Source organism: Sminthopsis crassicaudata, chromosome 1, assembly GCF_048593235.1.
Source record: "Sminthopsis crassicaudata isolate SCR6 chromosome 1, ASM4859323v1, whole genome shotgun sequence".
NCBI classification, from domain to species: domain Eukaryota; kingdom Metazoa; phylum Chordata; class Mammalia; order Dasyuromorphia; family Dasyuridae; genus Sminthopsis; species Sminthopsis crassicaudata.
In genome coordinates this window covers 470,371,889-470,394,721 of record NC_133617.1, presented here as the reverse complement: position 1 = coordinate 470,394,721, position 22,833 = coordinate 470,371,889, and the positions used below count along the sequence as shown (strand labels likewise).

Sequence of the window (22,833 nt, the reverse complement as noted above, 5' to 3'; positions counted from 1 at the left end):
TGAAAATATTGCCATGTGCTCTGAAACTTAGTGTCTTAGGGATTTGCTTAGGGCACTTTCCCAGGGTCATACTCCAAGCATATATCTAAGGTGAGAATTTGAACTCAGGTCTTTCTGACTCTGCATCTGGTTCTCTATCCACTTCTCTAACTATTACTATAATGACATTATACCTAATAATTCAATACATGATTTAGAAGTTGGGGGATGTAAAATGATGAATTTTCCTCATCTTTACATAGAGTTGGAAAATTTGATCCCTCAGTGATCACTGCCATTGGACAACTCTTCCCTATGAGCAGCTTTGAGGCTCCATTATAGACTTTTGCAGAGTTTTAAAGATGAATCAGGCAGTCTTGCTGACTGTTTTGAAAAATGATTAAGCACCTCTCTGTTCAAATGGATATTTAACTAGATTGTTTCTCAACTTAGTTCAGTTATTAGCATGTCCAAGAATTTGCTGAGATATATCTTAGAAGAGAAAGCCCTCTCTCTTTCATCTTCCATGTGATCATTTCTCAGTCTACAATAAGCATCCCAAACGCCTTACTCATGGATGCCATTTTAGCCAATGCAATATACACACTCAATCCCTATCTACAATTGGCAAAAGGAAGGAGTGAAGAAACCCAGGATAACACTAAATACCTAAGGTGCCTTTGTGAAGCTACTCCTTGTTTGGGGATAACTGCTGTGGAACTCCTGATCTGGAAAAGAGATTTCATTTCCCATCTTTCTCTTTGCAACAGGTTCTTTTTCCTATCAAATGATGAGCTGCTAGAGATCTTGTCAGAAACAAAGGATCCCCTTCGAGTCCAGCCACATTTAAAGAAGTGCTTTGAGGGAATTGCAAAACTTGAATTTAATGATGAACTGGAAATTTTGGGCATGATCAGCTCAGAGAAGGAAGTGGTTCCTTTCAGTAAGAAAATCTACCCACTTCAAGCCAAGGTAACCTTTACCTGTTCTCCTTTTATCAGGCCATAGGAGGAAGGAAAAGAGCTTATAAACAGTTATACTTTCATAATAACTTTGTGAAGAGCCACATATGAGGTATCAACAGTAGTTGATAAGGTACTAGTCAGTCAAAAAAAAGTGTGTTTTTGTACTATTTGTGTTACATTTGTATATTACATAGATGTGCTATTTGTATATTTGTGTAATATATACTCTAAATCAGCCATTTTGCTGAGCCCTTAGGATACAAAAAGAGGCAAAAGATAGTTCCTGCCCTCAAAGAACTTACTATTTAATGTAGGAGACAACAAACAAATAAAAACAACTAGATTAAATACAGGATAAATAGGAAATAATAGAGGGAAGACACTAAAATTAAAAGGAATTGAAAAAGGCTTCCCTGGAAGATAGGATTTTAGCTGGGACTTGAAGGAAGCTAGGGAAGCCAGGAAGCAGAGATGAGGAGGAAGAGCATCTCATGCATGGGAAGATAGCAAGAGAAAATGCTGATCACCAAAGATTTTTATTTTATTTTATTGTCTGTAATATCGGATGGAGGTGGGACAGATTCATGAAAGAACTGGGAAAGCTTGGGTCCTTAAGTATAAGACTGTTATAATTTTTTCCCCAAATTCTTTAGGTCAGATCCCAAATTTGAGAAAGAACTTTAAAAACTCTTTGTGATTTGAAAACCAAGTAACCAATCCTATTGTCTTCTAATTCTTCTAATCTCCTTGCCTCAGTTTTTCTCTACTTTACAGCCATTGCATTGACTCTGGGAAGGTAAAGGGGGTGAAGTAGACAAGAAGATACTCAAATTCCAGACTGATCCTAGATTGTCAAGGTTCAAAGTTTTGGTTCTTCAATAGGACATCAACATCTTAGATAGTTTTCTCTTTCCCTGTCTGTAGTTTGCTCCTCTTGGGCACTAGACTAAGCAAGAAAGTAGAAAGTAGACAAAGCCAAGTGCTGGGGACAATTGCATATTTTTGTCAAATCAGTCAAATGGCAAAAATGATCCACTAAAAGCAGGAAATACCAGTTTTATATGGAAAAAAGGAAGGAAGAGGTGGCTATAGAGTTTTGTGCTCATTTTCTCTCATTTCTTTTTTCAATAATTTTTCTAAAGTGCAATTGGAGGATTTGGGACTTCTTAAATGGTACAGTGTTTTGCATGCAATTAAGCCATATAAATCCAGATAATTTGGAAGATGGCATTTGTCTTAACAAAAATTTTTACAAAATTAGCAAAGAAGCCTCAAAGGATGTTATATTTTTAATAGTCTTTTAGTTTGTTGTAAAATAGTAAAGATATGTTGCAGTGGTGGATGCCACTTGTGAAAGTTTTCTTATTCCCCTACTAATAAATAAACTGATCAAAGATGCCTTTGATTCACAGATGATTCTTATAAAAATTTTTTATAAAGGGGAAACAGCATCTGTCAGTAGATGCTGGGTTGGTTTGTGGGTTGTTTTTTTTTTTTTTTTTTGATCACCTTTTTTTTCAGTATTAATAGAGTCTAATCTTTTTTTTTTTCCCCCAAACACCTTTTTTTTTTTTTTTTTTTTTTTTTTGCCTTTTTCCTACTGTAGACACCTTTTTGAGATGACTCACATAAAGATTTTATAGAGACAAAAGAGTAGGGATGTAGGTCAGTGGTCATTGATGTTTCCTCTGTCATTTTTGGGGGGGTATCAGTAGGATTCAGCATTTCCCCCATGCCTCTTGTTATCTTACCCTCTTTCAGAAACTTTATATATTGCCCCTCAGTGCCTGTAGTACAAATTTCTTTTATATTTACTTGGTTCAATCCTGCTGCTTTTCTTTATTCTCTTTGGGTCATTTTCCCCTGCTCTATAAGCAGAACAGTGGCGTTAGGATCCAAGTATGATGGTTTCATTGCTCTTGATGGAGAAAACATTATAAAATATTTTGCCATAATGAATTTTGCAAATATTTTCCATTTTTATCCTGTTTGTGATCCTCCTTTCATTTTTGCCCTTAAATGCCCTTGAGATGACTTTGTATAGTTAGGATATCTTACACTTTCTTTAAACTGATTTCTCTTCTGTTTCTAAAGATTATCATCCACTATACTTTTTTTAAAATAAGATTTTACAGATAACTTTACATTCTAGTCCACTTTGCTTTTGGCAGCTACCTCTCTAAATCTGGCAAGTTAATAGAATGTTTGCTGATTAAGCAGCTTTCTGAGCTCTTTTGGTGTACTTATTTGTGACAACTGATTTACATTAAACATTCTATTTGCTGCTGACAGCATTTCTTTTGTCCATTAAATTTTTTTCAGTTGCTTATTTAAATAGTGTTAAGTTGTTTTCATTTGAATACCATATCTTTTTCTCAATATTTTTCTTTTTTTTTAATTGCTTTTTACCAATTCTGATCTTAGCTTCCATGACTTAATGGTCTGTCTATACACAAATACCCGATTCATAAATAATCATTTATTACATAAACAAGTCTATCAATTCATCTCCTGTAACTCAGAGGAGACAACCCAGTGGGATGAGACATCCCTTCTTTTAAACACACAATATCACAGGGCAGGATTTTTTTCTGCTGCTAATTTTCTGTATGTACTTGGCCAATAATAATAATAACTAGTACCTCATTTTGGTCACAACAAGTCTGTAAGGCAATTTCAATTGCTATTATCTACATTTTACAAATGAGGAAACTAAGACTGAGACACTAAGTGAACTTACCTAGTGTTATGAAGCCCAAAAATGAGGCAGAATCCAAAGTCAGGTTTTCCTGATTCTAGTTTATCACTCTATTCCCTCCATTACCTGAATACCTCTAGTCCCAGCGATGGAAGCACCTCTGGAATTTAGGTCTCATCTATACTGGAGGTAATAGACGATATGTTTGTTCAGTAGTTTCAAGGGTTTTCTTCACAAAGATACTGGAATGGTTTTCCATTTCCTTCTCCAGCTCATTTCACAGATGAAAAACCGTATCTGCATTCAGGGTTAAGTTGTTTATCTAGAGTCACATAACTATTAAGTATTGGAAGCTGTATTTGAACTCAAGAATTCCAGTTCTGGTGCTCTATCCATTGTACTATGTAGCTGCCCTTAAACAATAATCTAGGTTTAAAAGCATTCATCTGTCACAAAAATTGAATATGTGTTGCTGAGTCAGTCTTATTTTTTCACTTTAGGATTACAGGGTTAAAAAAAAAAGGAAGAAAAAAAGGATTTGAAAGTAACAAGCAGCTTTAGTGCATGGAAGGAAAAAGCCAGTTTAATTTTAATATTTGATGTTCTGAAGTTGGGTTCATTTCCACTGTCTTTCCTGGAATCTTTGCTGACTCTGTGCTCAATTCCCATTTCTGTTTATATTTCTTCTCTTACAGGGCATGGTCGAAAAATGGCTTCTTCAAGTGGAACAGATGATGCTTGCCAGTATCCGAGAAGTGCTTAAGAAAGGGATTGATGCTTATGCTGAGGTAGAGTCCATTCCAGAGCCTGCATCCAGGCTGGTAGAGTTAAGCTTTTGGTGGGATCTATAGGAACTTCAAAGGTCATCAAGTACAACCCCCTCATTCTATAGCCAAGAAAAGGGAAGTCAAGTTAAGAAGTTAAGTAATTAACCCAAAGTCACCCAGGACAGGGTGGCAGAGCCAGGGTTGGAACCCACATTCTTTTATCTCCAAATACAGTGCTCTTTCCATCTTACATCATTGAAAATTAGAAAGGGCTCCCAGAAGGGATCTGGATTCAATTGTTTCCTGTTTTGTCATTGGATCACAGGACAGGTCATCTAATCTTTCTGTGCCTTGTTTCCCAGTTGAGGACAGGGATTCATGGGAAGGTGAACCAATGAAGTTGATAGTGAAATCTTTACTAGTATAAGCATTAAGGAAGGCAAAACTGACAGGCTTCTCATAAAAACAATCATTAGGATTGTTATGTCTCTCAGGCCACTTAAATTCTAGCTAGGGGTTGGAATGAATGTGAATTCTATTTTAGAAATTTCTTATTTTTTCGTTGTTCTAGATTCAAATAGAACATTAAGATTATTAAGTTGTGTTTTCTTGCCATCTGAGAAACTACCCACCTTAAGATAGTGAGTAGTTGATGGGCTATCCCTTCCAGGCATTTGCTTTGTGAAAAAGGAAACTAGAGGGGATGATGTATAACCCAAATAAAGTAATCACTAGTGGTGGAATTTCAGACCTTTTTCAGTAGTGTTTGAGGGGGAGGAAAGTTTTTTTGTGTTTTTTTAAACAGTCTCTTATGTACATTCTTCAGGGAGTTTACACCCTTGTAGGGACCGTTTATATTTTTCTAGGAATGAGACCAATGTGACTTGTGTTGTGTGAAAGGAAAAAAAGATTAACTCTCCTCTTCATAGATATGGAAGACATTCTAATAACCTACAATCATATCTTATCATGTTTGATTTTTCCCGCTTGTTTTGTTTGGTTTTGGAGAAGGCACCAAGAGGAGGCAGCTTGATAAGAGAGTGATAGAGAGCTGGACTTTGAGTCCAGAAAGACCTGAATTCAAATCCTCTGACACTTAGATTTTGTGTGACTTTGGGCAAGACATTTCAATTCTTCTAGTCTCATTTTCCTCATCTGTAAAATGAAGGAGTTGGTTTTAGTGACCTTTAAGAATTTCCCCCTACAGGGCAGGTAGGTGGTACAGTGGTTAGAGCACAGACCCTGAAGTCAGGAGGACCTGAGTTCAAATTTGAACCTCAGACACTTAGCACTTCCTAGCTGTGTGACCCTGGGCAAGTCACTTAACCCCAATTGCCGTTCTAAATTTATGTGATCTCTGACTTTTTATAGGTTCCTCGAAAGCAGTGGGTTCTGGAGTGGCCTGGACAAGTTGTAATTTGTGTCTCATCTGTCTACTGGACAAAGGAGGTGTCTGAGGCTATCGTAAATGATACTTTGCTGGTGAGCCTAGCACGAATCACTTCTGCCTTTCCAAGATGCACTTTGGTCCCTGCTGGACAATCTAAGCATAATTCCCAGAGATCTGCAGGATTTTCTAGCAATCTTCTCTACTTCCCTCAAAAGTAACTCTGAAAAACTCGGACTGATGTTCCTCCCATCTTACACACCCCTAATCCTTCTTCCTCTTCCTTAATGCCCATGTCAGCAGTCAAACCCATTCATACCCAGAACAGCTCTTCATAGAGTAATGGGAAGGAGAAGTGGAGTTTACCTAATTCATTTTATTTCCTCTACCCAATATTCTCTTCTGCCTCAGATGAGTATGAGTACCACAGGGAAGTTGTTCTTAGTAATAGGCTCTAGAACTGACCTCGGTAGTTTTGTGTTTTCTCTTTGTCTCATATTTACTCTTGATCTGACTGACTTAGTAGGCAAGGGTTATTTCAGTGAAGTTCAAGACAATTGATCCTAGATCATAGAATGTTAAGAATTGAAAGGGACTTTAGTAATCTTCTAGTTCAGTGCCAGGGGGCTAGGTGGTACAACAGATAAAACAATGAAGCTTGTAATCAGCAAGATTTATCTTCATGAGTTCAAATCCAGCTTCAGGCATCTACTATTTATGTAACTCTGGCAAGTCCCTTACTCTGTGTTTCAGTTTCCTCATCAGTAAAATGAGCCAGGGAAAGGCAAAACACTCCAATATCTTTTTCTCATACTTTGGGCTTTTTGAGGCTGAGAGAAAGAAGCCAGGAAAATATGAGAAATAAATAGCTCTTCTCCAATGTGCTCCTCACAGGTATTTCTGGAAAAGAGTAATCTTCAGATTGCAGAGATTGTTGAGCTGGTTCGGGGTAAATTAAGTGGTGGAGCTCGGCTGACCCTGGGAGCCCTCACAGTCATTGATGTCCATGGTAAGCATGTAGTTTTCTCACTGGGCTAGTCATCTTAACAGGAGAGATTCCTGCAGTCCACAGATCTGAAATCCCATGAGCCAAAAGAAAACCAGCAGCCTGAGGAGTTTCTCTTCCAGAGGGAAGGAAGACAGCTACCCAATGAAATGAGAACAACAATCTGTATCCGTGTGTATTTGTTTTGTGGTTATGTCTTTACCCTTTCTACCAATTCCTTCCTCTATCCCAAAGGGTTCTAAAGCCCATGGCATTATTAGAACCGGAACTGCTCTCCTGATCCTGCTTTTCAAGGACAATTCAAGAAGGAAGACAATAGGCAAAAGCATTTATTAAACAGTGTACAGGACATTGTGCTCAGTGTTGGGAATATAAAGAAAAGGCAAAAAAATTTTTTTAATAGTTCATACTTTCATGAAACTCAGATTCTATTGGGGAAGATGACATACAAATAATTATGTATATATAAGATACATATAGCATAAATGGAAGATATGAAGCAGGTGACTGGGAAAGACCAATTGCAGAAGGTAGGATTTCAGCTGAGTTTTAAAGGCAGGAAAGCCAAGGGGCAGAGGTGACAAGGGAGAGTATTTTAGTTGTGTGGGATGGTCAGTGCAAAGGATTGGCTATGGAGATGGAATTTTGTGTTTGAGGGAGACTAAAAAGGGAATTATTACTGAATCTCTAGAGTATATAGACAGGTAAGATGACCAGAAAGGTAGGAAGAAGCCACATCATGAAGAATTTTAAAAAACAAACAAGAAAATTTTCTATTTGGTCCTGGAGGACTATTGAGAGCCAATGTAATTTATTGAATAGGAGAGTAACATGGTTAGCTGTGCACTTTAGGAGAAATTTTTCTGTGTTCACATACAATCAGTATAAATTGTTCCCTCACACTTAAGCATCTCTGATTTTGAAACAACTACTTCCTTCTCTCTTACCTATACTTCCTTCAAATGTTACTTTTCCCTTTACAATATCTTCACATTTTCCCCTCCAAAGGGTATCCTTGGTCTTCATATAAATCTCCTTTCACCTGTATAAAATGTTAATGAGTTGGGGAGAAAGGGTGAGTTGGATCCATCCAATGGAATTAGCCTTCCTAAACCTCTTTAATGATGATCCTCAAAATGATCATAGACAAATATGGACCTAGTAGTCAGCTTTGAAACTTGTCCTGATCCAAGGCATAGTAAAGGTTTGACAGTTCTTTTGCAAAATCTTCCTTATAAGTCAAAGATTTTGAATTTTTGGCACCACCAAAGACATCCCATACTCACTCTAAGAGCTTCCTAGAGAAGATTAATGACCAAAGGTCATGTAACTCTTTCCTGCCTCTCAGAAACAACCATTACTACCTGTGAAGGGAAAGAATAAATTAACAATGGGATTTTTAGGGTTCCCAGATTAAAAAATAAGAGTGAACTTTGTGCCTACGACTCTATTATGATGAATGCCTTCAAACTATTCATTGACTGGGAGCCTTAGAGATTGTCCCATTGTCATGGGATTGTAAGGGAGACAGGTTTTTCTATTTTCTATTAAAATTTTCTATTAAAAAAAGAAAAAAAAAAAAGGAAGATTGGAAGAAGGGGGGAAAGGTGTTAGGAGCTTAGTGAGGAATTTTAATCACAACATTTCTGTGGCCTGATTCCCTACTGGGCTTAGTATGTAAGGGAGCAGACCTTGAAAACATGGGATCTGGTCACCTCCCAACCTGTTGCACTAGCTTTAAAAGATGCAACCAGATCATTAGATTTCTTTATGAGGTACAGATTAGTCTTTTGAATGAATTAGAAAGGAAGCAATAATGATGAAGAATAACAGACTATGCTTCAGGGTGAACTCTTAAAAAGTCAGTTTGGAAAAAGATAGTAATTGAGGAAAACTCCTCTTGGTATAAAAATTAGAGGTTGGTGGAAGGTGAAAGATGATTTTCATTTATTAAAAGACAAGTTAATTTTTTTTAGGCATGATTTAATTAAAACCTATCTAAAGGCAGAGGGTTTAATTGACCTGGGTTTCCTTTATGCCTGAGTATTTATGAATTACAAGTAGATAATATTTATTCTGAGTTTTTAATAAGGGAAGGAAGAGAGAGAGAGAGAGAGAGAGAGAAACTGTTCATTCTTATATGTGTATCTATATATCTGGACAGCTCGTGATGTGGTTGCCAAATTAGCTGCTGACAAAGTCGGAGATCTGAATGACTTCCAATGGATCTCCCAGCTTCGCTATTATTGGGAAAAGGGGGATGTGATTGTAAAGATGATCACTACAGAAGCTTTGTATGGCTATGAATACTTGGGGAACTCCCCACGGCTGGTGATTACTCCTCTCACTGACAGATGTTACAGGTAAATTTTGACAATTCCTATGGCATGGTTTCACCTTTCAAAATGAGGTTAAATACCTCTCAATTGCTGCCTCCTCTTCTGCTGCACGTTACACTGGATAAGACTCTTCTAGAGAAAAATTTGAATGTAATGGGAATTTGACATGGGTCCAGTGGCCTGTAAGAGAATCCCACGATTTAGTTCTGGATATCACAATTTATGAAGGATGTTGACTTTGTTTAGTCAGCCAAGATGATGAGATTCAAAACCACGCCTCAGTTGAATTGAATGGAGGTGATTAACTTTGAGAATGAAAGAATTGGGAGTACAAGAAAGTCTGCAAGTAGAAGTTTTAAGTAGGAAAAATAAAAGTAAAAATATTTCTATATTTTAGAGGAGATTCCTGTTCAAATTTGAATTATAACAAACTAGAAGTGTTTGCCCCACAACACTTCCTGAATCTCAGATTAAAACATATTGGGGAATATTTAACAAAACAAACAAAAATACAATAGAATATAGATAATGTTAATATGTGGTTTTCTAAATCAATACATAGCCTATAGGGATCCTTCTATGTGGTTTATCAATCTCATTTCTATTTTGAGTTTGACAGCAGTGGACCTGATAGCCAATGAAAATCCCTCCCAGTTCTGAGATTCTGTAATTCTATGTATCTTCCTTTTTCACAGAATTTCAATTGGAAGCAGTTTTAGATTTATAGCCACTAGTGAGGGAGAATATGCTTTTTCCAAAGTCAATTCATTTTAATTTTGGATTATTTTGATCGTTAAGTTTTTTGTTTGTTTGTTTTTCCTTATATAAATCTTTCTCTCTGCAACTTTTACTTATTGCTTTTAGTCAGGTCCTCTGAGCCCAAGAAAAACAAGAGTATTTCCTCTTCCAGCTTTCAAATAACTAGAAGGCAGCTATAGTGCCTTCCTTAACTTTTCTTTTCTTCAGGATAACTGCTCCCATTCCCTTCCACTGAGCTTTATATAGCATAATGTCAATGCCTAATCATCTTGGACATACTCTTTCCTGAATGCCTTTTGGTCCATAACATCCTCTGTACAATAAAGCATCCAAAATGGAACAAAATATTCAAGATCTTGTCCAATCTAAGAAAGACATAGTAGAGCTATCATTCCTCCTTGTCCTAGGCACCATGCTTCTGAATACCTTTCCTCTGTCTTCCAACATGAGAGGGAGGACCAAACTGAATTCTAATAGATACTGTTCAGAGGCTTGCCATTTGACACTCTGCCCACCCTTCCCAATCTACTATTCTAAAAGTTTTTCTGATCCAAGACCATTTTAGGAAGCTGATGCAACAGCACCTTTTGTCCCACTTTGTATCTACTGTAAGTTTAAGTAGATACTCTTTAAGAAAGGGCACCATTGGCAGCAAAATACAGCACTAGGTATATTAACCTATTGTAATTCTATCTATGCAAAATGGATAGGTATGATGCTGAAAATCATTATTACTCCCTATTCTTTTAAGAGCCTGAGATTTAAAGTTTAAAGGAAACTTACAGATCAACCAGTCCAACTTCTTCATTTGTAAATTGATGTATTTGAGGTATAGCATACCAAGTGATGACATTGATGTGAGCAATGTTGGAGTTCAGTCATGTGAAGACTTCTCAATGGCCTTTCTCCTTTGCCAAAAGGCATTTTTATTTATGATGAGAAATTACGGACAAAATGAAGAGATATAATAGACGTCAGGAATGGTAAATATGAAATAAAGTTTGGAAGAGCATAGTTAGCAAAGAATGTTTTAATAATTAATAATGGAAAAAACAACTTCTCTAGTGGAACTCACAAGGAGAAAGGACATAGTCCTTGAGGTGGGAGTACACCATTGATTGGCATGCTAAAGCCATAGAGGAGTTTAGCATCTTAAAATAGTTAATTAGCTACAAGGAGAAACTCACCATGAAGTATGGGAAGAAAGACACCATGAGAGTATACTGTTGGACTATAACCCAGCAAAGATGAAGCGGGTCATGGGCAGATTTATAGGGGAAATTTAACTTCAGGGATTAACATAAGAAAGCCAAGGTTAGGACCAAGGAGAATACTATGATTACTTTTGTTTTGAGAAATTTGAGATCAGGAAGACCCAAGTTCAAATTTTATCTCAGATACTTACTGGCTCTATGACTCAGCAAGTTAATCTCTTTTTGGCTCACTTTCTAATTTGTAAAATAGAGATAATAACATCTGTTTCATAAGGTTGTTATGAAGATAAAATTAATTAATCTATGCATAGTGCTTTGTAATCCTTAAAGACTATATAGTTGCTAGCTGCTATTATCATTATCATTAACCTATAAGTGGCTAGTTAGATGGTCTTCAATTTTGAATAGGGATAACTCAGCTCCATAGTTGTTCTCTTAGGAATTTGTAATCAGTTAGAGGAGGATTGTATCCAAATTTGAACAGGAAATGGGAATGGGGCAGTAATGACATCTTTGGATTTTGATAAAAACTAGAGAATTCTATTGACCCCAGCATATATTAGCTATTTGGTCTAGTCTTTGGCTTCTAATATCTCTGGAGAAAATCATTATGTAGATAGATTGGAGGTCTTTTCAATGGATAACAGCTTTACTGGAAACTCTCCTTGCCCTATAAACTCAAGGACTCAATGAATGACCCTAGGGTCTTGTTTTCCTTAGGACTTTAATGGGAGCTTTGAAACTGAATCTTGGGGGTGCCCCAGAGGGTCCTGCTGGGACAGGCAAAACAGAAACTACAAAAGATCTAGCCAAGGCCTTGGCTAAGCAGGTAATGAAAATAATATTACCCTGACCCTCTTGGTTCCTTCCTGTCCTTTTGAAGAGCTCTTTATAGAAGACAGACCTTGAAACTCAAGATTACAACAGGATTGTAAAGAGGGAGACGGATTGGAAACTACACATTGAATAGAAGTTTGAACTAGGAAGCATCATGCTATAGGGGAGAGAGTACACTGATACAGGAATCAAAGCCCTGGGTTCAAATTTTCTGATGCTTAACTATATGATAGGATACAATCTTTTGACCTTTCTGGATTTCCATTTCCTTATCTTTAAAGTGAAGGGATGTAGATGACCTCTGAGATCAATTCTAGATCTAAATTTAAATCATATGATTATTCTAAATGTAATATTCTAGCATTCTTGGGGAAGAATGGAGAACCAAATTGGATTGGGAAGCAGTGACATTTGTAGTACTTTCCTCCCTGTCTTTAGTGTGTGGTCTTCAATTGCTCTGATGGTCTGGATTACAAAGCCATGGGAAAGTTCTTCAAGGGCTTGGCCCAAGCTGGAGCATGGGCCTGCTTTGATGAATTCAACAGGATTGAGGTAACTATTAATGGCAAAACATGGGAGTGCAGGGAAAAAAGGGAAGGAAAAACTGGAGAATCTGAATTCTATTACTTGAGACGGCCTTATATTGTTAACCCATCTTTCATAGCACCCAGGACATAATAAGTACCTGATAAATATTTATTGATTTGATTTAATTTTGAAATATAACTACCACTGAGGAAACCATTTACAACTCTCATTATATTTTCTCTCTCCCTATCTCATAAATGCATTCACACATGTATTCAAAGTACATATACAGATACAAACAGTAATATATACACAAATATAAGCACACATGCCCATATATGTACTTGGGCCAGTCACTTCTCTCTGGTTCTTAAGTAGTTGAATCTCCAAGGCATTTTCTAGTTTTAGATCCTATTACCTATCACACACTCATATATTCTTTTATTCTCTGCTAATAGCCAATCCCTCTTCTAGTTGAGAACTTTACAGCTTAATTTTGGCATTCCTTAGTAATCTTAAAATCCATTTCTCAGTGAACCATATTTCTTAAGTGATTAACGGGCTGCTTTAGGTAATTAAATATTCTGTCCTGGAAAATGCTTTGTTGTATTGAGATGGGGGTGAGAGGTTCTGTAGCAAGTTCTTCTCTCCCTAGGTTGAGGTACTGTCTGTGGTGGCCCAGCAGATCCTCAGCATTCAACAGGCTATCATCCGAAAGCTCAAGACTTTCATATTTGAAGGCACTGAGCTCTCTTTGAATCCTACCTGTGCTGTCTTCATTACCATGAATCCTGGCTATGCTGGTCGGGCAGAGCTTCCTGATAATCTCAAGGTAAATGCTTGGCGTTATGGAATTGGGGCATCCCAGAGACAACTATCATTCATAGGATCAGGTGACATTTTTAGAAATGGAGTCTAGAATATTTGATAATAGGTATAAGTGCCTTTTTTGTCACCATTCTTTTTTTTTTTTTTTTTTTTTTTTTTTGCTGCTCTCTGGCAGTGCTCTGAGGCAGTGTAGTATAACAGAACCTGGGCTTAAGAGACAGAAAACCAAAATTTTTGTCAGTCTTTCCATAATTAGCTGTGTGAAAGGTTTCTTCATCTATAAAATTGCAATAGGGACAAATGTCCTACCCCCCTCCCAGAGATGTTTTTGGAAAACCAAGGGAAAGCATTTTGGGAAGTTTAAAATGCAGTACAATTATAAAATATTATATTCATATTTTGTAATTCCTTTTAATATTATTGATACCCTGACCTGAACTGTCAGTATCTCTGTGACATCTCTGTGATTATTTTTTTAAAACTTTTTTTCTTTAATTATCAATTGGTCCTATGATTTGTGTTTTGATCCAACAATTTTTTAAGATTAAATTACTGATTTCCATGTAAATTTGAATCTTTTATTCAGTGATTTTTTTATTGAGTACATTTTTATTGAGCTGTTACTAAAGAATATCTTTAACATTTTTGCTTTTCTATATTTTTCTATAATTTTTATGCTCTAACATATGACAGAATTTTGTAAAAAATGTTACACACAGCTGAGAAAAGTATATACTCCTTTGTATTTTTGAATTGTAATTTTTGAAAATATCCCAGAGATCTACCATTTCTAATTTTCCTAAAATTCTTCCGACATCCTTAAATTTTTTTCTTAATGTTATTAGATTTGCTTAGATCTTGAAGAGTCATATTGAAGTTTTTGGCTATGTTTTGCTATTTACTTCCACCTTTAATATATTAACTTTATTTTTTAGATGCTTAGATGATGTCATACAACAGATATATTAAATACTGACATTATTTCCCTACCTATGGTTCCTTTAAGCACAATGTACTTATCCTATATATCTTTATTTTAAAAGTAATTTTTTTTACTATTGTTTCATTTGAGATTATAAGTTGCTATTCCCTGCTGTTCTAAGTTTACTGGGGCATAATAAAGTCTGTGTTAGTTTAGCCATTTATTTCTACTCTGAAAATTAAAATTTTTTTCTTTTAGTTTTAATAGTATTTTATTGTTTCCTCCAATTACATGTTGACAATTTTTAGCATTCATTTTAAAAATATTTTGAGTTCTAAATTTTTCTTCCTCCATCCTTTCCCTCTTCTCTTTCTAAAAATGATAGCCAATTTGATATTGATTATACACATGCTATCAAATAAAACATTTACATATTAGTCACAGCTATGAAAAAGCAGATCAAAAGAAAAAAAAATGAAAAAATAAAATAAGTGAGAAAAATATGCTTCTATCTGCATTCAAAGTCCATTAGTTTTTTATCTGGATGTGAATAGCATTTTCCTTTTTGAATCCTTTTTATTTGTCTTGGATAATCGTGTTACTGAAGGAACTGAGTCATTCTTTCATAGTTGATCATCATATAATGTTGCTATATACAATGTTTTTCTAGTTCTGCTCATTTCATTTTGCATCAATTTGTTCATCTTTCTAGTTTTTTTTTTTCTGAAATCTGCCTGTTCATTATTTCTTATAGCACTATAATATTCCATTACATTCATGTACCATAATTTGAACAGTCATTCCCCAATTGATGGGCATCCCTTCAATTTCTTTGCCACTGTGAAAAGAGCTGCTATAAATGTTTTGTACATGTGAATCCTTTTTTTCCTTTTTTATGATCTTTTTGGAATACAGACCTAGTAGTGGTATTGCTAGATCAAAGTGAACTGCTGCAGTTTGGTAGTCTCTCTTGATTATTATATTTTTTTATTCAATTTTATTTTTGGTTCAATTTAATTTTATTTTCAAATTCTCATTCTCTTTTAACTCTCCCTAATTCCTTAACACACACACACACACACACACACACACACACACACACACACACACACACACATATGCACCCTATTATAAACATTGTAATTAATAAAAACAAATTCTTTCATTGGCCAAGTTCCCCTCCTCTCTCAAATATGTTCCAATCTGAACTACTACTTCTCTATTAGGAGATGAATATGATGGGATTATGAGTTCTCTGGACTCAAAGTTGGTCATTGTTTGTGTCATATAATTTTTCCATCTGGTTCTGCTCATCACTTTTCATCAATTAATACAACTCTTCCAAGGTTTCTCTTAAATCAGCTCCTTCATTTTCTCTTTCAGCACAAAAATATCCAATCATATTAATAAACTATAACTTCTTGATTCATTCCCCAATTAACAAATACCTCCCCAGTTTCCAATTCTTTGCCACCACAAAAAAGAGTGACATCTATAATCCTATTTTAATTAATGAAATGGTAGGTGGCTGAATAGTAATGATAGTTTGCTTTTATATAACATTTTAAAAATGTATAAAATTGATACAAAGCATTTTATGATTTAGACAACTTATGTCTATGACTATTCTGGAAATATATTTTGCATGATTGCACATATATAACCTATATCAAATTGCATATGTTCTCAGGAAAGGGAGGAGGTGGGAGAGAATTTGGAAGTCAAAATTTTAAAAAAATGAATGTTTAAAATTTTCTTTAAATGTAATAGGGAAAAATATTATTTAAAAAAGAAAACTTTGTCTCAGAGAAGGCAAAATTATCTCCCCAAAGTCACTCAGTTAAGAGGTCAGTAATATTTGAACTCAGATTGCCTGACTCTCAAGTCCAATGTTCTTTCCATCATATCATATTATTTCCTGCGCTGTGAATAAAGTTATTGTCACAACCCATCACAAGATCCTAGGTTTTCTCCTGATAGCCAAAGGAGATAATGTCAGTGGAATTTTTTTTTTTCTTCATAGAGTAGCACTGTTAGGTAATATAAAAAGAAATATGCTAGGAGGCAAGAGACATTGTGAAAACAACTACCAAAAATGCCTCAAAGATAAAGGCTAATTGGGCCCAATCCTAACAAGAATTTCTTGAGAGTAAAAGAAAGCAATAAAAGCAGAAGAGAACAATTGGGTAAAGAAATAAAGTGATGCAACAAAATTATGAAAAGACCTTAGAGAAAAGATAGATTAAAAAGAGAAAGAAAAGAAATCGGAGAAAAGGAAATAGAGGAGAAAACACAGTAATCATAACAATGAATATGAATGGCATGAGTTCACCCCTAAAATCAAGTTAAAATCAAATCAAATATGTTTCAGCAAAACTGAAGTAAAAAAAATAGGGGTAACAATCATCTCAGACAAAGTAGAGTTATTGAAAACAGATAATGAGGGAAACTACATTTTGCTAAAAGGTACAATTGAAGTCATAGCAAAAAATTTTATAGCAAGTTTCTCTGAAAAAGGTCTCATTTCTCAAATTTGTATTGAATATAGAATTGAGTCAAATTTCTAAAAATAAAGCCATTCCCCAAATGAAAAATCCCCAAAGGATATAAATAATTTTTAGAAGAAGAAATCAAAGCTATCTATAATCACAAAAAGTACTCTAAATCACTATTGATTGAAAAAAATTAAAATTACAACAACTCTGAAATTCTACTTTATCCCTGTTAGAAATGACAAATGCTAGAGAGGATGAGGGAAAAATAGGTATACTAATGGATTGGTGATGAGTAGTAAGCACTCATTTTGGAGAATAATTTGGAACGAGGCCCAAAGAGTTATAAAATTGTGAATATCTTTTGACCCAGTAATTACCACAATAAAGTCTGTATTTCAAAGAGATCAAAGAAAAAGGAAAAAAATTTATATGTACAGAAATATCACAGCTGTTTCCAAAGAATTGGAAATCAAGGAAATGTTCATTAATCAAAGAATTACTAAACAAATTGTAGCATATAATTGTGATAGATTACTATTAGCTACGGGGAATTACAAGGTGGGTTGTGGTTTAGAAATGCATGGCAAGACCTGTATGAACTGATGCAAAGTATAGTGAGAACTAAGAGATCACTGTGCCCTGTAACAGCAATATTATAATGATGATTAATTACACTTGGCTACTGTGATCAACATAATGATCCAAGATAATTCTAAAGGATTCATTATGGAAAAAATTGTTATCCACCACTGGGGAGAAAACTGATAAACTGATGATGAGTACAAATTGAAGTGTAAATTTTCTCTTTTTTTTTTTTTGCTTTTTTTTTTTTTAAATATGGTTAATATGGAAATATGTTTTGCATTAGAAAAAAAAAGATTTTTAGTTCTCTGGATTCAGTTCTAGGCAGCTAAGTGGCACAGTGGATAGAATATCAGGCCAGGAATCAAGAAAACATTTTTGTGAATTGAAACCCAGCCTCAGACTCTTACTAGTTTTGTTACCCTGAGCCAGTCACTTAACCCTGTTTATCTCAGTTTCCTCATCTGTAAAATGAGCTAGAAAAGGAAATGGCAAGTAATTCTAGTATCTTTGCCAAGAGAATCCCAAATAGGGTCACAATCAGATATGACTGAAAAACACATAAGTTTAATCCCCAATTCCACTTTTTCTTATATATCTCTTTAGCCAAGTTACTTAGATTTTTCAACCCTCATTTTCCTCATTTGTAAAATGGGGACAATGTAACTCAATTACCTCATAGGGCTGGCATAAATATCAAATGAGATAGTATTTTTGTAAAAGCCTGACCAATTAAAAATCTTTCCACATTGATATAAGGGACTTCAAGTGAGGAACCAATACAGTCTGGCAAAACCAATAAGAGTCTTTCTAATCTGAAAGTCCATTCTTTATCCATTATGTCATATTGCCTTCCCAGAAGAACTTAAATCTTTATTATTATTTTTTTTTACTTTGCCAATATATATACAGTATTTATGTGTATATTCCTAGTATGTTCTGATTAGCTGTTTTTTTCCTTCCCATAGGCCTTGTTCCGAACAGTTGCTATGATGGTACCTGATTATGCATTAATTGGGGAAATCTCCCTATATTCCATGGGTTTTCTGGACTCTCGTAGGTAAGCTGTTTTGAATTTTTCATTTTCTAATAGATTCTGAAAGGTCCTTAATGACTAGCAAAGTTTCCCAGGAGCTAGTTTAGGGTTTAGCGTTTAGCCCAGACCATCTGGATTCCTATGGCAGTTGGGAAAATTGGGATTATACAACTATAAATATCTAGAATGGATCTCAAAGGTTATCTAGTCTGATCCCAAGAGAGGTTAAGTGACTAGAGGCCTTTTCAGTCTTATCATTTATTAGGAGATGTCATAGGGCAAGCTTATATTCTAAGCATCTGCCTTCTGCTTTCATAGAAGCTTAGGCCTAAGGTAAATTTGTTGTTGAGCAAGTACAGTGATGCTGCTTTTATTGTTGTTGTGTGTCCTTTGTTGTGGAAGAGGTCCATGATCTCAGGGAGGGAATGCTGTGACATGTAAGTGAATTGGATTTAAGTGAGGGAGGGCTGGGCAAGGTCACCTGACTCACTTTCCCTTCCAGTGTCATCCCAGCAGAATGAATGCAACCTGTCAGAAAGACTAATTTTTCTAAGTTTGAATCTGACAACATAACAGATCCTGGGCATGTCATTTAACTCTGCTTGCTTCAGTTTAAACTATCATCTGTAAAATGAAGTGGAGAAGGAAATGGCTGACCACTCCAGTATTTTTGCCAAGATAATCCCAAATGGCATCATATAAAACTAGACATGACTGAACAATGACAACAAATTCCTTAGTGAGAAGGCTTGTATGGCACTCTTTGGGATCAATGGCCCATATTTAAGATATTGGAGGGAACTTAAGGGTGAAGTCTGCAGTTTGAAACTCTTTTTGGGTTGTTATTCCTTATGGAGTTAAGTAGGTCATGTGGAGATGTAAGTCTGGAAGCCAACTTCATTAACATTATGTTCCAAAAAGTTTAGCCAGGCAATCACAATTCTATCCTAGAAGACTTTCTTTGGCACATGGGTGGTTTTGATTAAATTGAAGTGTGATATGGCAGCCAAAAAGGACAATTTAATATTAGGCTATAATTACAAAAGATATAACATCCAAGAATAAGGAAAGACCAGATCCTCTGTTCACTGGTGTAGAATATCATGATGAGTTCTGAGTGCCACATTTTAAGAAGCATATTGATAAGCTGGGAAGTATCCAGAGGAGAGCAATCAGAGTGGGGAAGAGTCTCAAGTTCACACCACATTAAAAATAAAATCAATTACAAGAACTGGCACTTGTTAGCCTAAAGAAGACTGGGAGGGATAGAATTGCTATCTGCAAGAATTTTAAGGGTTGTTATGTGGAAGAGGAATTCAGCTTATTCTACTTGACTCCAGAGAGCAGAGCAAAAAACAATTGGTTGGAAAATGTAGAATGGCAGATTTAAGTTTGATGTAAGAAAAAACTTCCTAAGAATTGGAGTTTTCCAAAAGTAGAATGAGACCAGGAAGTTGGGGAAGACTGAAGGCAAAAGAAGAGAATGGCAGAAGGTGAATGAGAGACAGAGTATCATGGAAGCCATGAAGATGAGCTTGGACAGACTTCAGGAGATAATGGAAAGTAGAATTCAGCACACTATGCTCCATGAGGCCCTGAAGATTAAATAGGATCAATAACTGAACAATAACAACAAAAATGTAGAATGGGCTGCTTAGGGATGTAGTGAATACTCCCTCAGGAAGAGACAAGATTATTAGATATATAGTAGAAGAAATTCTTCATATATTAATTGGATTAGATGGCTTTCAAGGTTTCTTCTGATTTAGATTCTGTGAAAAATGATATCTGAGTGATAATTACTACTAAAGTATATAATTGTATTATGAGAAGTCTTGTAATTGCTAATAAGGCATCATTTGGCAGGCAATTAAGAGGTGTAGTAAATTCAGTATTAGGCTGAACCACCAGTAAGGAACATTTGGATTCAAAAACAGTTTTAAACAGTAAGCAGTATGACTTTCAATCTGTTTACCTCAATTTCCTTATCTGTAAAATGGGGATAATAATAGTAGCTACCTCTCAGGTTTATGAAAGCCAAATAAGATAATAATTACAGATAAATTAGCACATAGCGTTATATAAATGTTTATTATTTTTATTATTAAATTCTGTGAAAAATGACATCTGAATGTTAATTATTACTGATGATAGTATTTAGAAAAGCTTTGCCTGGTTCCAAATGATGTGTTTGGGGTTTAGTACTGAATGATAAGATTTAGGCACCAAATGTTGGGATTTAGTCATGTGAAGAATAGAACCAGGAATGATAAATAAGAAATAGAGTTGGGAAAGCATATAGAAAGAGGTTTTAACAATTAATGATGAAAAGCTCAAGTTCCCTAGTAGAACTCACAGTTAGCCAGGAGAAAGGGAACATCCCTTGAGGTTGGAGTCTGGCCTTAGTTGACAGGCTAAATCTAAAGAAGAGTTTAGCATCCTAAAAGAGTTAGTTAGCTATAAGAAGACACCCTGTGGCACAGGCTTGGGGGAGAAGGAAGGGGAAAGAGACTGTGAGGCAGAATGTCCTGTTAGACTATAACCCAAAAGGGGTTTAGCGAAGGTGGCTTGAGCCATGGACAAATTTATAGGGGAAATTTAACTTCAGGGATTTGACATAACTCAGATTTCTGATCCAACATAGCAAAGTGGGATTGCCCACCACCTCCACAAAGGGTGGGCTTGTGAGGTAATTCCATCATTACTCTAGTCGCTCTCTGCCAAATGCATCCAATTAGTCAGGATCTCATCACTGATACATACAAATACATTATAAGAAATCTTGTAATTTATGATAAGGTATCCTTTGGCAGGTAGTGACATGGTTCAATGGATATAGTCCTGGACCTGGAGTCAGAAGGACCCAGTTTCAGATATGTTTTCAGATAATTACTAGCTATATCAACCTAAGCAAGTCACCTAATTTCCAAAAATATTAGTTTCACTAACTGTAAAATGAGGATAATAATGGCCTCTACTTCCTAGAGTTGCTATGAGAGTCAAATGAGTTAATATTTATAAAGCACTTTGCCAACATTAAAGAACTAAATAAATTATTATTTGGGAGAACCTAAGTATATGATGTGTTGAGGATCCTTATTTATGAAGCAGAACTATTGAACTAGACCTGATTCTTTAGAAATCACTCTATGAGTGAATTTTCTTTTTTTAAAAAATATTTTATTTAAAAAACAGAATAGAAAAAAGGAAAATAGAGATGGAAAATGAAACAAAATAGAACATTATCAAATGCCTAGCAGAACATCAGGGAGGATTCAAAATATATAACAATAAATTACCAGTTCAAGAAAGTATATATAATAATAGAAGAAATTATATTCATGAGTATCCATCTTTGCTTTCTTATAGGTTATTGTTTTGTTCTCTGTTGTGTACTTTTTTTACTTTATTCTTTTTTTCCCTTTTCATTCTCCCCATCTCACTCAGATATATGTTATATATCTATATATTTAAATGTATATAAAGATATATACATATACACATATACCTCTCTATATATGTATATACACATTCACACCTAACCACAGACTGACTCACACACATACACATATATTTTCATACATATACACATAGAGCAATATGTAGACACATCTACAGATACTCAGACACATAATATATACCCATGTATTTACCCTTATGTAAACATGGATCTAAAACAATATTAGTATGGCTGACATAACATAGATTTCTCCCCTGATTGAATCTTTAAGTTTGACTTTCCTAACCTGCTAATTCTTCTGCTTTAATTCTGCTCTTAAGTTACCCTACTATTACTTAACTTTCTTCAGCCCATGATTCCCTCTCTTTTCTTTTTCCCTCATCTTTTTCTTCTCCCTCAATTTATCCCTCCCCCTTTATTTCTTTATAGATTTTGGAGGTTGCTATATCTTTTATGATGTAGATGTACTGTTGTCTATTTAGCCCATTCCTGATATGAGTAGGATTTTTAAAACTACAAGCCTTCTAATGCCTCTGCATTCTTCCTCTGCATCTCACCTGTACAACATTTTACTAGGCAATTTTGCATTTTAGAGTATACTTATCTGTACCTTAATCTTTCTTTTGAGCTACCCAATTGCTCTTGTCAATTTTAAACATATTATACATTTCCATGTTAAAACCATAAATAATTTGTCCATGTTCCTTGAAATTGATATTTGATATTGATTCTTACATGTTCAATTTTTCTATCAAATTTGAGTTTATTTGAAAAAAAAAGTCTTGAAAATCTGCAAGTTCATTGAATGTTCATTTTTTCATGCAATATTATGGATAATTTTGCTGGACATGGTATTCTTGGCTACAAGCTCTATTCTTTTGATTGCCACTATCTATGATTCCTGACCTCTGGTCTTTTATTGTGGCTGCTGATAAGTCCTGTACAATTCTACTTGTAGCTCCAGTATATTCAACTTTTTTTTTTTGTTTCTTGCAGAATTTTCTCTTTGACCAATAATATTCCTATGTGTT

General features: G+C 35.1%; 1 protein-coding gene across 2 annotated transcripts in view; it reads left to right on the top strand.

Annotated features, from left to right (window-relative positions):
• Positions 1-22,833, top strand: part of DNAH3 (dynein axonemal heavy chain 3) — a 187,217-nt gene that overhangs the window by 95,468 nt on the left and 68,916 nt on the right. For both annotated transcript variants that reach the window (XM_074280953.1, XM_074280952.1), the window contains exons 25-33: positions 750-951; positions 4,338-4,430; positions 5,781-5,891; positions 6,691-6,805; positions 8,967-9,165; positions 11,835-11,943; positions 12,390-12,503; positions 13,135-13,311; positions 18,275-18,366. In XM_074280953.1, the coding sequence (XP_074137054.1) occupies positions 750-951; positions 4,338-4,430; positions 5,781-5,891; positions 6,691-6,805; positions 8,967-9,165; positions 11,835-11,943; positions 12,390-12,503; positions 13,135-13,311; positions 18,275-18,366 (1,212 nt within the window). The remainder of the gene's footprint in view (positions 1-749; positions 952-4,337; positions 4,431-5,780; positions 5,892-6,690; positions 6,806-8,966; positions 9,166-11,834; positions 11,944-12,389; positions 12,504-13,134; positions 13,312-18,274; positions 18,367-22,833) is intronic.